This window comes from Salmo trutta, chromosome 19 (genome assembly GCF_901001165.1).
Source record: "Salmo trutta chromosome 19, fSalTru1.1, whole genome shotgun sequence".
NCBI classification, from domain to species: domain Eukaryota; kingdom Metazoa; phylum Chordata; class Actinopteri; order Salmoniformes; family Salmonidae; genus Salmo; species Salmo trutta.
The window spans coordinates 46,231,290-46,244,421 of NC_042975.1; the positions used below are offsets into that span (position 1 = coordinate 46,231,290).

At 41.9% G+C, this 13,132-nt stretch overlaps 1 protein-coding gene across 3 annotated transcripts; it reads right to left on the bottom strand.

Moving 5' to 3' along the window:
• Window positions 1–963: 963 nt before the first annotated feature.
• Window positions 964–12,146, bottom strand: LOC115154783 (pyruvate dehydrogenase E1 component subunit alpha, mitochondrial). Of its 3 annotated transcripts, XM_029701362.1 has the most exons (13): window positions 11,997–12,094; window positions 11,265–11,285; window positions 9,565–10,450; window positions 8,903–8,971; window positions 8,645–8,818; window positions 8,400–8,526; window positions 6,076–6,167; window positions 5,829–5,921; window positions 5,568–5,723; window positions 5,413–5,484; window positions 5,242–5,309; window positions 2,327–2,435; window positions 964–2,147 (listed from the first exon to the last, which is right to left on the bottom strand). In XM_029701362.1, the coding sequence occupies exons 3-13, from the start codon at window positions 9,886–9,888 to the stop codon at window positions 1,983–1,985; spliced, it is 1,449 nt and encodes a 482-aa protein (XP_029557222.1). In that variant the 5' UTR covers window positions 9,889–10,450; window positions 11,265–11,285; window positions 11,997–12,094; the 3' UTR covers window positions 964–1,982. The 3 variants fall into 3 exon arrangements, with proteins under 3 accessions (XP_029557222.1, XP_029557223.1, XP_029557224.1); XM_029701363.1 differs by lacking the exon at window positions 9,565–10,450 and having other exon boundaries at window positions 11,997–12,146; XM_029701364.1 differs by lacking the exons at window positions 9,565–10,450; window positions 11,265–11,285 and having other exon boundaries at window positions 11,997–12,146.
• Between the last annotated feature and the right edge of the window lie 986 nt (window positions 12,147–13,132).

Genomic DNA, 13,132 nt, shown 5'->3' on the forward strand with positions numbered 1-13,132 from the left:
GCAACAAAAAAAAAATCATTGTTAATGCTAAATTGTAAAATTTCACCTCTATGACCTATTTATTGTCCACCTCCCTACATTTGCACACACTGTACATAGATTTTTATATTGTGTTATTGACTGTACGTTTGTGTGTAACTGTTTTTGTCACACTGCTTTGCTTTATATTGGCCAGGTCGTAGTTGTAAATGAGAACTTGTTCTCATCTGACCTACCTCGTTAAAGGTGAAAAGAAAAAAAATCAAATCTGGACTTGGTATTTTTACCAAATAGGGCTCATCTGTATACCACCCCTACCTTGTCACAAACCCATTAAGGAAAGATATTCCACAAATTATCTTAAGGCACACCTGTTGACTACCTCATGAAGCTGACTGGGGCAGCAGGTAGCATAGTGGTTAGAGCATTGGACTAGTAACCGAAATGTTGCAAGATCGAATTGCCGTGCTGTCGTTCTGCTCCTGAACAAGTCAGTTAACCCACTGTTCCTAGGCCATCATTAAAAATAATAATTTGTTCTTTAACTAAAGTGAAGTCAGTTAATGTAAAATACATTTAAAAAAATGGAGAGAATACCAAGTGTGTAAAGCTGTCAAGGCAAAGGTGGCTACTTTGAGATCTCATATTTTGGATTTGTTTAACACTTGATTAGTATATGATTCCATGTGTTTTATTTCAGTTGACGTCTTCTATTATTCCACAATGTAAAAAAATAAAGAAACCCTTGAATGAGTAGGTGTCAACTTTTGACTGGTACTATATACACATACATACTGTATCCCTTGCTCTTAAAGAAAAAGGCATATGCCATTTAGCAGACTTATCAAAAGCAACATTTATGCATGCATTTTTGTATGGGTGGTCCCAGCGGGAATCAAACCCACAATCACGCTGTTGTAAGCGCTGTGCTCTACCAACTGAGCCAGGGGACCACACATTCACACAAAGCCCAAAACAAGTTAATTCGTTTCTTTCGAGGTTTATTTGTTTTGATAGACAATAACAGCGCACATACACTTCCTGATCTCGTCACCTCTGGGGGGGGGGGGGGGGGGGCAGGACAGATCCCTGTGTAGTGCTCCACTGGTTTGTAGTCTGACCATTATTCACTGTAACAGTTGACCACCAAGACTCCCAAAAGAGGCATTTCCTATTCCTGCTTGAAGCAGTTATAGTTTGAGTACTGGTACGTTAGGTACAAAACAAATCGGCAATAAATACGAGGCTGATGGAACAAAACAAATATTTTAGAGAGCATTATGATTTAGTGTCTACAAAAATGGTGTATGACAACACAGTGAAGGCATGAAGTCAGCAGTATTCTAATATCTCTGAAGCATCACACCACAATGTACAGACTCAGCCTCTGTTCATGTGGATCTGCAGTGTTTGTGCTCGGCTACGAGTGACACACAGCCTAGAGACATCTTCCAAACACAGACAAGATCCCACAGGCACAGGTTTGATTTGGCAAGATAAATAAAAATGTTAACATCCCAACAAAGCCATTTATTTAATCTTATATTTGGATAGGGAAGAAAAAAAACTAATCAAATAGGAATAATTATGCCAGTAATGTTAAGGACAATTGGTCCATGTGACCAGTCTCAGAACATTTGGAGTAGGATAATGAAAGGCTCTTACTTCTCTGCTGTGTTTTAAGTGGCCTTTCAATAGAAAAGACAAGAGCCAATAGTGTGGCATGAGCACTGCAAGTAGCAATGACTCAGTTAGTCAATGAGGCATGACACCAGTCAGGAATTCTTTTTGGGTGTGGAGTGTTTGGATTAGGGCTCTGGTAGAGGGTCAATGGAAAATAAGTGGGTGGCATAAGTTGTTCTTGGCACGGGATGAGGATGTGTGAGATTAGAGTCCATGAAGTCCATTGGCTGAGATGGGGAATGTGATGTGTGAAAAGATACGTGCGTTGATGGAGCATAGGGGAAGGGCCTAGGAGACAAAGGGGTGGAGCACAAGAGCCTTTAGCTGGTCGACGTCAGCTTGGTCCATGGGGTGGCGCCACGCACTTCAAAGGGCTGATCATTGGCGAAGATGTGGCTACACAGGTCATCCAGAGGGGGCTCGGGGTCTGTGGTGGCAAATTGTGCAGCATCTTCAATCTCCTTCCTCACCGCAATATCAATCTCCTGCACACATACGGGACAAGTGAAGTTTGGTCATTACATCCTCCAAGACATGCTTTTATCAGCTGTAACTATTTACAATGCGTCAATCATGCATTTTTCAAACTTAGTCAAAGATCTGAATCTTTGACTATGTATATACTGAGTCGAATGGCCAGTATATTAGTGAATATTTGAATCACCTTGAGCTCCTCTATGCTAGCCATGTTATTGCTGAGCATACGGTCCTTCAGCATGGAGATGGGGTCGCTCTTACTACGGACCTCCTGGATCTCCTCACGTGTGCGGTAGCTAAGGAAAGAGCGGGGTAGGGTTATGCAGTGTCACTATGGCAGCTAAGATAATGCAGGGAGGCGGCTACTGGGGGACAGAGTGCAGGGGTAGTAATATATTAGAGCACTGAAAGACTAGCTGTTGCATCCCTGGTAGGTCAGCACTAGGTTTCCATCTAATTGGTTCCAGATTTTCATGCAAATATTTGGAGAGAAAAAAAAGATTGTGCATAAAATCAATATGCACATTTTCCCACCAGAGGTATTTCCATCAAACTGATTTGTTGTGAAGAAAAGGCTGTGTGTGATGACGTGCACATAAAAAGCATTTTTGCGGTTATGTTCCCAAAGAAGGCCATGGCTGCGGATCTGTATGTAACCCCCCCAGTTCTACCCCCCCCCTACAGTAAGAAATCACTGAAGCCTCATCACGCTCACTAACTTTAAGCATCAGCTGTCAGAGCAGCTTACCGATCATTGCACCTGTACACAGCCCATCTGTAAACAGCCCACCCAACTACCTCATCCCATGTTATTTTTTGTTGTTGCTCCTTAGCACCCTAGTATCTCTACTTGCACATTCATCTTCTGCACATAACTCTAGTGTTTAATTGCTAAATTGTAATTATTTCACCACTATGGCCTATTTGCCTTACCTCCCTAATCTTACTACATTTGCACACACCGAATACAGATTTTTCTATTGTGTTATTGACTGTTTGTGTAACTCTGTCACACTGCTTTGTTTTCTTGGCCAGGTCGCAGTTGTAAATGAGAACTTGTTCTTAACTGGCCTACCTGGTTACATAAAAGGTTAAATAAAAACATACTCTGCCAGACACTCAAATGTCCAGATGATCAAATACTTGCCCATGTTCGCTAGATAGCTGGTTAGTCTAATTTATCTAACCTTATCATGGCCAGATTACGTGGCCAGTGGGCTTGATCCCCAGGGTGCCCCCATTTGATTTTGTTGAGTCATTCCGGTATCATATGAACACACATAAGACATGGCAAAATGTGTAGAATTGCAATAAGTTAGCTTTAAAATGGCAAATCTCTCTCCACCAACAAGAGGGGTCTGAACAGTTGAGGTCGCGAGGTGGGGGTTGGTTACTATGCCGATAAATGACAATATCCACCCAGACCTTTGCGGTTCAGTTCTCATGTGCCAAATATTATTAATCTTTTTTTATATGGCCATGGCTGCGGAACTGTAGGTAATCACCCAGTTCTGACGGATCCAATGGAAAGATCAGCATCACGTTTTGCGCATGCGTTTCTTCACCTCTAATTTAACCACTTTTTTTTGCAGTAACCCTCCCTTCACATTTCTCACTGTCAATTGTGAATGATAATTCAGGTTTTACCAGTTGTGTCCATGCAGCATGTGAATGCCAACCATTTGATCTCAGTCAGCTACATGGGAATAGGCGTGTAGATCTTAGTTACGTACAGTGTTTCAAATTATGTACAGTGCATTTAAAAGCAGATGGTGCTACCACGTTAACAAACTGTAGCATGCCTGTATTTTGTTTCAATCAAAGCAAATAAATGTAGGAACTCAGTAGGGCTTTCAATTTATTGATGTTGAGAGTTATACTCGTAGAATGAACAAGGTGCAATTTCTACATTTGGTAGTATATGGGCAGTTTCCCCACTGTCAGAGAGAGCAATTAATAAATTGTCAAATCTCCAGTTGATCAACTACTAGCCCATGTTAGCTAGATGGGTTAGTCTTTTGTTATCATGGCCAGATTACATTCCCAAGGGCCTCAACCCCCAAAACTGTTAAACATAAAACTTGCCCAATCTGGTTTTGGCACATGCTTCCTAGACAAGTTTGCTGATAAAGTGGACAGGTTATATGATGAGATATGGATAAGAGCAAGATCAATTTATTTGATAATTGGCAGCAAGCAGCGATTCTCATGTCACCAGCAATCAAATAGTCTACCCTTGATATTTAGCCATTTGGATTTGCTTGATCATTACACTCAACCACCATCTGAAGTTCATATTAACTTATTTCATGTACCTATAAAACGGTCATGCTTTTTCGCGTGGTGATGGTAGGCCTATAACGTAACATATCATTGCGTGACTTGTGGCCATTATCAATATTTGTGCATAAAGGCGCTTCCACCTCCATTTCTCACACAACTAATTTTACTGACAAAAAGATCCCACCATGTCGAACAAACAAATTGTCAACATTTATGAATTTTAACCGACATTTCCTGTTTCCATTAGCCCTGTCGTGGCTGTTTTTAATGCGTCAGGTAAAAAATCTGCATTAAATGGTTGGAAACCTGTTTACTGATCGGAGTTCGAATAACTTCTCCAGAGAAAATAACATGGGTAGGTAATAATCTACAATAGTAATCTACTAATCCAACAAGAACAATAGAGTATACAAAACATTAAGAACACCTGCTGTTCCCATTACATAGACTGACCAGGTGAAAGAAATGATCCCTTATTGATGTCACTTGTTAAATCCACTTCAGTCAGTGTAGGTGAAGGGGAGGAGACCGGTTAAAGAAGGATTTTTAAGCCTCAAGACAACTGAGACATGGATTGTGTATGTGTGCCATTCAGAGGGTGAACGGGCAAGTCTAAATATAAGTGCATTTGAATGGGGTATGGTAGTAGGTGCCAGGCGCACCAGTTTGTGTCAAGAACTGCAATGCTGCTGGGTTTTTCTCACAACAGTTTCCCATGTGTATACAGAGTGGTCCACCACCCAAAGGACATCCAGCCAACTTGGCACTGTGGGAAGCACTTGAGTCATTGGTATACTCAGTGTAGCTGTGGACTTTTACCTGACGCCAGGATCGCTCATGCTGTGTCCATGGTAACGGTAGGTCTGGAGCTCCATGAGGATAGGGCCCTGAATACAGGTGGAGCAGAGAAAGACTTAAACACACAAACCTGTACACAGTACACACAGACACAAAATCAACAACCCTACATACTGTAAGGTTGATGCTCACCTTTCCAGATCGGCAGTGATCAGCTGCAAACTTGGTGGCCTCTCTAACACACAGGACATCCATCCCATCCACCTGGATACAGATACATTTAGTGAGTTTAAGAATGACATTTTGTAAGTTGTACAGAAGCGTGAATGTATTAGTTAGCGGTCTACCCTGAGGCCAGGAATGTAGTCTCCTCTCTTGTAGTATTCGGTGCTGGCAGAAGAGCGCTCTACTGATGTGCCCATGCCATATTGGTTGTTCTCACAGATGAAGATGATGGGCAACTTCCAAAGAGACGACATGTTATAGGTCTCAAATATCTGACCCTGTGGATTAATACAAATTCAGTCAACAGTTGGGCTCAAATTTAAACTTGAAGTGATTGTCCTTCATATGTTCAATGCATGCAGGTTTCAAGAAGCATGTCAAACCTGGTTGGCTGCTCCATCACCATAGAGACTGACACACAGCTGGTCATTGCCCAGGTACTTACAGGCCAGGGCTACACCGGCTCCCAGCGGTACCTGAGGGGAGATTAGGCAGGTGTTATATTTGAGAAGGAGAATCCACCATCTTTGAATGGGATATACAGTTTAGACAAATTATAAAGTTTAAAAAGGAAATCAAATGGGATTCTTTCAAATCTAAGAAATGAATAATGCTAGGCCTTTGAATTACCTGAGCTCCCACAATGCCATTGCCTCCATAGAAGTTTTTAGTGTACATGTGCATAGAGCCTCCTTTGCCCTTAGCAATGCCTCCTCTACGACCTTAGTGAGATAGCAAGGGAAGAAAATAAGAAATGAGGGAAGAAAACTCAGTGAAAGAGGTGTTTGAATGGTTTGGAAGACAAAATCAGAGGTGCAAAGTACAATGGTTAGCTCTTGGTGCAAAGCGATTATTTATTTAACTAGGCAAGTCGGTTAAGAACAAATTCTTATTTACAATGACGGCTTACCCCGGATGACGCTGGGCCAATTGTGCGCCGCCCTATGGGACTCCCAAGCATGGGCGGATGTGATACAGCCTGGAATCGAACCAGGGACTGTAGTGACATCTCTTGCACTGAGATGCAGTAGCGCCACTCGGGAGACCAAATGTTTTTTTTTGGGGGGGGGGGGTTATTAAACAAATAATTGACCAACAGTTTTAATTACTTTAATTCCATTTAGTTATTGGAGGTGAGCCCAATGCTCTGTTTCTCTACAGAGAAATCAAATCAGATGAGAGAAATGAAGTAAAGAACTAAAATGGGACACTTGGCTGAAGGGAGTTGTAGTTTTTATGAAGCAAATATTCAACCTAGTTCAGCACAGAACTGTGGTAATTAACTACAATGACCATAATCCATTGAGCCTGTTCTTTTCCGGCTCGGACACAGATGGATACACTTTTACGCCTCCTATGTTAGATTAGAGACGCACAGATGGCATACGCCGCTGCATGAGAGAGTAATGTACACAACGAGAGAGGGATAGAACATTTTAAAGTATGCCTTATCTACTTTGAAGAACTAGTAAAAGTATTTAAAACCTGTTTGGGATAGGGGTTCCGCTAGCGGAACGTTTTGACAACATCCGGTGAAACTGCAGAGCGCGAAATAAAAAAATTGTAAAAATATTTAGCTTTCATACATTCACAAGTGCAACACACCAAATTAAAGCTGAACTTCTTGTTAATCAAGCCACCGTGTCAGATTTCAAAAAGACTTTACGGCGAAAGCAAACCGTGCGATTATGTGAGGACAGCACCCCCGTCAAACACAGAATCATATTTCATCCCGCCAGGCGCAACACAGAAGTCAGAAATAACGATTTAATTAATGCCTTACCTTTGAAGAACTTCTTCTGTTGGCACTCCAATATGTCCCATAAACATCACAAATGGTCCTTTTGTTCGATTAAATTCCATCGTTATATCTCAAATGTCCATTTATTTGGCGCGTTTCATTCAGAAAAACACCGGTTCCAACTCGCCCAGCATGACTACAAAATATGTAATAAGTTACCTGTAAAAGCTGTCCAAACATATGAAACAACTTTCCTAATCCAACTTTAGGTATTTTTAAATGTAAATAATCGATAAAATGTAAGACGGGATAAACGGTGTTCAATACCGGATAAAAACAAAGTGAAGCTTGTGACCTGGAGCGCGCATGAAAACATTAGAGAGCACTCGGCTGGACCCTCGTTCTAAACTGCCGTACTTCTTAATTTCTCTAAAGAAAAACATCAACCAATTTCTAAAGGCTGACATCCAGTGGAAGCGATAGGAACTGCAACCAAGTGCCACAGAAATCTAGGATCCCATAGAAAACACTCACCTCAACAAACAAAAATCCTGGATGGTTTGTCCTCGGGTTTCGCCTGCCAAATAAGTTCTGTTATACTCAGACATTATTTTAATAGTTTTAGAAACTTGAGTGTTTTCTATCCAAATTTACCAATTATATGCATATCCTAGCTTCTGGGCCTGAGTAGCAGGCAGTTTCCTTTGGGCACGCTTTTCATCCGGACGTGAAAATACTGCCCCCTATCCCAAACAGTTTCAGACAACTATGCAGCATACTTAGGCAGGCTAGCCTAGCTAAATAGGATGACTAAAGACAGCACAGTATGGGAAGAACACAGAATGTTAAATGGTTGTCTGGCTGGCTGCTACTGTCTGAGCAGATGAGATGACTAAGGAATGAAAAATTATGAAAAGTCATAAAACTATAATATACACAACTGAAATATTTTATTATTTAATAGTAATTTCCTTTACCCCCCTATATGGACCTGACAAAGACAATGGAATATGTTCAATGTTTTGGCAATTTAATGTTCACCATTTCTAGCTTTGGCATTTCCATAAAAAAAATCTCTGTTTAATAATGCATTTAATATAAAAATATATACATTTCGAAACCCGTTATTCCCTAAAAATCAAACAGACCTCAAAAAGCAGTAATCGTTCAGCACTATTAGAGTTATCGATTGGATTGAGTCAAGTCCACTCACCAGTGAGCTCAGCCATGATCTCCCTGACCGTCCCGCCCCTGGTGAGGGTGTAGCCATGGGCGCGATATGCAGTGATCAGGTGATCTGACAGGGTGATACCCCCCTCAATGCCAACCGCACAGGCTTCCTATCATAGAATAACAAACAGAATCTCTGAGCGTTTATATTTGAATGAAGTGCGTCTTCGTGTTCATGCGAGACTGTACGTTTGCTTATACAATACATGAGTGATTGTGCACTCTAACCTGGCCATCATACAGGTGACAAAAGCCTCTGATGATCTTCTGCTTGTACAGCTGATCTGCCTTCAGCTCCATGCGTCTTATTGTCTGCATGGTGCGGTAGTACTTCAGCCCCTCCTCCCGGGTCAGAGTGGCTGTCAGGGGTGGGCCTTCCTCCAGACGATGAAGGTCAACTTTCTATAGGAGGGAGCACACAATGAGATCGAGGTGAAAAGTGAGTATCAATCAGCTAAAAAAATATATACTTTTTATTTGCCTTACCTTTATGTCAAAGGTGGCCTCAGGAGTGAAATCAGCATATGAACGTGACGATGCCACCATGCTGGCGGCCTAAAATAAAAACAGAGGACATTGAGAGGTTTCACTCCACGTGTACCTTCTACCAGACATCACAAATATACTTCGCAAGACCTGCAGTTGGGCAAGCCAGGAGGACAGACCCAAACAGTGAGAAAGGGTGGAGTGAACAACCTTGAGACAAAACATAGCTACACTTCCAGAGGTTGAACCACACACCACAACTAGCGTGAATAAACACTCCATTGTCACCGAGATCACCAGTGAAAGGTCACCGTCTCAAACACTGAACCAATCAACTTACAAGAATGCCTCGTCGGCTGAAAACAGACATATCCAGAACGCTGTATTCACCCTGGAAAAATCTTGTGTTCAAATGTGAATGGTTAATGGAGAAAGAGAACATAGTGTTGTAGACCAAATATGAATAGAGTTCATTTTGGGGTGAGCAGGTTCGCACAGCCAGTATGTCAATTCAAGCACTCTAGGGAAACAGTGATCACCACACCAGTGTGAGAAAACGGGTGGATCACAGCACCTGTGCATAAGGGCATGCAGTGTACTGTAAAAGCATGACTAGTGGTGAGGGGAGGAGTGTAAGAGACAGGGGGGCTGCCAGTACTCACAGCAAGCTGTGGCTCTGGTAAAGGAGCGTCTTCAGTCAAGCTGAGGGCGATCTCAGGGCGTGAAAGCAACATTATGTCTGTATTCTGGCTCCTCTCTGCCAGCTGAGGCTCAGATATGGAAGTGTTGCTGTTTGTACTGATGTCAGGTTCAGGTGGGTTTAATTCCTGAGTTGGTTGGTCTGTGTTTAGAGGTCGTTCTGGCGATGATAGTTCTAGCGTTAGTTGGTCAAAGTCCATTTCTGCTTCTGTTGAAGAGTGAGCTATGATAGGTGCAGAGGTTATTGGAGGCTCTGGTAAAGTCGATTCTGATACTTGAGAGTCCATCGCAGCTGACCGTTCAGATGAGTTTGATTCTGGAATAAATGGGTTTGTACTCACGAATGGTTCGGATAAAATTAATTCTGAAACAGTCAAGGCGGTATCTGCCAAGGGTTCTGCTTCTGAAACAGTCAGGCCAGTTGCTAAGAGTTCTGGTGAGTTTAGATTTGGTTGCTCTGATACGGATAACTGAGACTGGCGGTTCCGTATTTATCACGTGGTGATGTGATAGATCTGCAAATGGTTTGTCAGTGTCAAATAACTCCTCTTCAGGTTTACTGTTAAAGACAGGGGACGGATCGACTAGAGTGACTTCTAGGGGTTCTTCTTCGGGTATTAGTCTGCTGTCAATTGTACGTTCTGTGGTCAGTACAGCACTGTGGTCCATTTCAGTAAATGTTAGATCAGTCTTTGGTCTTTTTAAATTGTCTGCTAGAGGACTGTGTGAGATGGAGTATAAATCTGTGTCTGGCTTGTAGGGTCGTAGTGCTGGATCTGGTGGAGAGGTTATGTCAGCATACTGCCCCTGGACTGCCAGCAGCTGCAAAACAGCCCTGCGCATGGAGGACTGGGGAGAGAAGAGCCAGGGAGATAAGTCACTGCAGAGTCAACACCCACTGAGAGGTCTGAAAACAGCAGCAGTTAACTACTCCAGCTCAAACAGCTAAAGCTATTTTGGTTGTTCTGAAGGTGTTGATCCAGTTCAACACTAAAAAAAGCTATTCTCAACACTTAAAGTGCATCATCTGAGTTCTTTGTTTCATCAGGAATACGATAATAAAAATGGTGTTATTCCACATAACTACTGCACCAATTAAAGCCCTTTAAAAAGACGGACAAAAAAAAAATATATAGGCTAGTTCTACACCACATTCTCTGCACTAAACTTACAAACCAAACAACTTTCCACTCAACATAAAATAAACAGTACCTACCAATCAGACCACATTTGGCTTAGCCAAAGCATCTGCACTAGCCTGTTGGCTCTGACACCACTATCCAATGTGAAATAAGTAGGTCTAGCTAGAAGCTATATGAGATAGGTCTGTGTGCATGTGAGAATGAATAGCTCTTCTCAGTATCAGAATTTTCAAAAAGCAACAAGATGAGGGATAAGAAGATAGTAAAGCATGATTGTTTAAAAGAGAAAATTAAATAAACTTGTTTTTCTAGTGGTGGGTTGGGTAAATACAATGTTGAAGGATGCTGGAAATGGACAAAGTATTCAGTGGTCACAAACTAAAATCATTGAGTGAAAGTATGGCACATACCATGGTGAAAGGGAAATAAATCATTTGGTTTAAAGCTGGAGTGCAAAACTGGCAGAGTCAGGCATCACAGGGATTGTATCACCCTTACACTTGAGTAAAACCATATCTTACCTCTGACACAACCTGGGCTCCCTATAAGGCAGCCAATAGGAGAGAGAACCAGAGGGGAAAAGTGAGAACACGAGAAAGACATCAATGGATAAAGAGATCAATTAGAGAATCACATGATATTGTCAGACATGAAAGGAGAATTAAGACAATGTGCCACATCAAATGTTTAGAGTTGTTATCCATGGTAGTCAGGCCAGCCAATCACACATTTTTAGTTCCCTGTGATTACATTCATAACACTGATCCTCTCTCATCATACTGACACTTCTGTCAGAAGCTGTTTCACATCATTAAGACATTATCATTGGGTATCTTGATTAATAGCTGACATTGTGGCACAGAAACAAAAACAACCAATGACGTGATATGAGGAGACGCTCTCGCATCTAACGATATTAGACTGCCTTTGATGATGATGCTGCTGCTGAAGGTAAGGCTTGTTGAGGTCAATTCTTTTGACAAGTTAGCAGCTAGGTAAACGATTGGCTAACTAGATAAAGTACCGGTAACGTAGGCCTTTAATATGATTCGCTAGGATCTTAGCTAGCAGGTTAACTTAACTACAGCTAGGCATGTGTATCTAAAGCCAGGCAAGCTAACTTTACCTCGGTACGCGTACGAATTGGGGCCTTGCTGTCAAGCAAGGTCAGGACGTCAGCCGGTCTTGTTTTAGAAAAAGGCATGCGGTCCTTTGCAACCTATACTAAAGTACTATACCGAAGCAATACTTACATTTCTGCTTGCACCACCCCTCAGCACGTTTGCGATTATTGTCAGCATCTTTTGCATACTATCTTGCTGCCACCGACCTGCAGTCTCTGAACGTTTCTCCCCTCCTTTCTGCTGCCTGTCTTCTTCGATGAGGTTAAACGGCGATGGCATCCAATAAAGTTGCATTACCGCCACCTACTAGACTGGAGTATAACTCCCTTATACTTTGCTGGAAAAAAATCTTCAAACTTTGATCATTTGAATCTGCTGTGTAGTGTTAGGGCGAAACCCAAAACTTGCACCAGTTGGGGTCTCGAGGAAACGCTGGGTTTGGGTTTACGGCAGGGACTTCCCACGGATTCAAGATAACACCGACCCTTCTAAATGCACAGTTTAGAGATAGGGCAAGAGCACAGGCAAGGGTAGCTATAGCTAGGTAAAAGAAAACAGAATTCCTCTTCAAGCATTAGCTTGCAAAATGAATTACTGCATACGAAACAAGCACTTTCAATAGTTATGAAAAAGGACGATACATAAACTGGTTTAGACTGTTTAAACAAGGACCTTCAGAGGATTAACTTGCATAAGTGAGTGTATTTCAAATACTTACAATACATCCTTCACATCCCTCTTAAGAATGAGTAACACAATATACATTTTATTGTAGGGACCCTTTAGAATTATAGTAATATAATATATGCCATTTAACAGACACTTTTTTCCAAATGCAACTTATTACATATGTTTTTTTAGATATGGGTGGCCCCAGCGGGAATCGAACCCTCATCCCTTGGCTTTGTAAGCGCCATGCTCTACCGACTGAGCCACAACAAAATAGGAAAAACCTCAATGCTTTCATCATTGTTTTTATATAGTTGTATATACCCAAATCAATCCTTATCACACTAGAGGAAGGGCAAGTACCCCTGGAAAGGGTTCAATCGAGGTCAAACTAGGTGTGCATATGAAATAAGAGCATCCCCTGCATGCATTTGTAGTTCTTGGAGAGAAAGATGGCGGAAACGGATATTCTGTTTGAAACCAACGGCGCATCGGGTGAAGATGAGAGTCTGAATGAGTGGGTTACAGTGGCGAAAAAGAAAGGAAACAAGGGAAGTAAAGTTGTGGGGAAATCAAGCGTCCTCTAGACTCGTTTT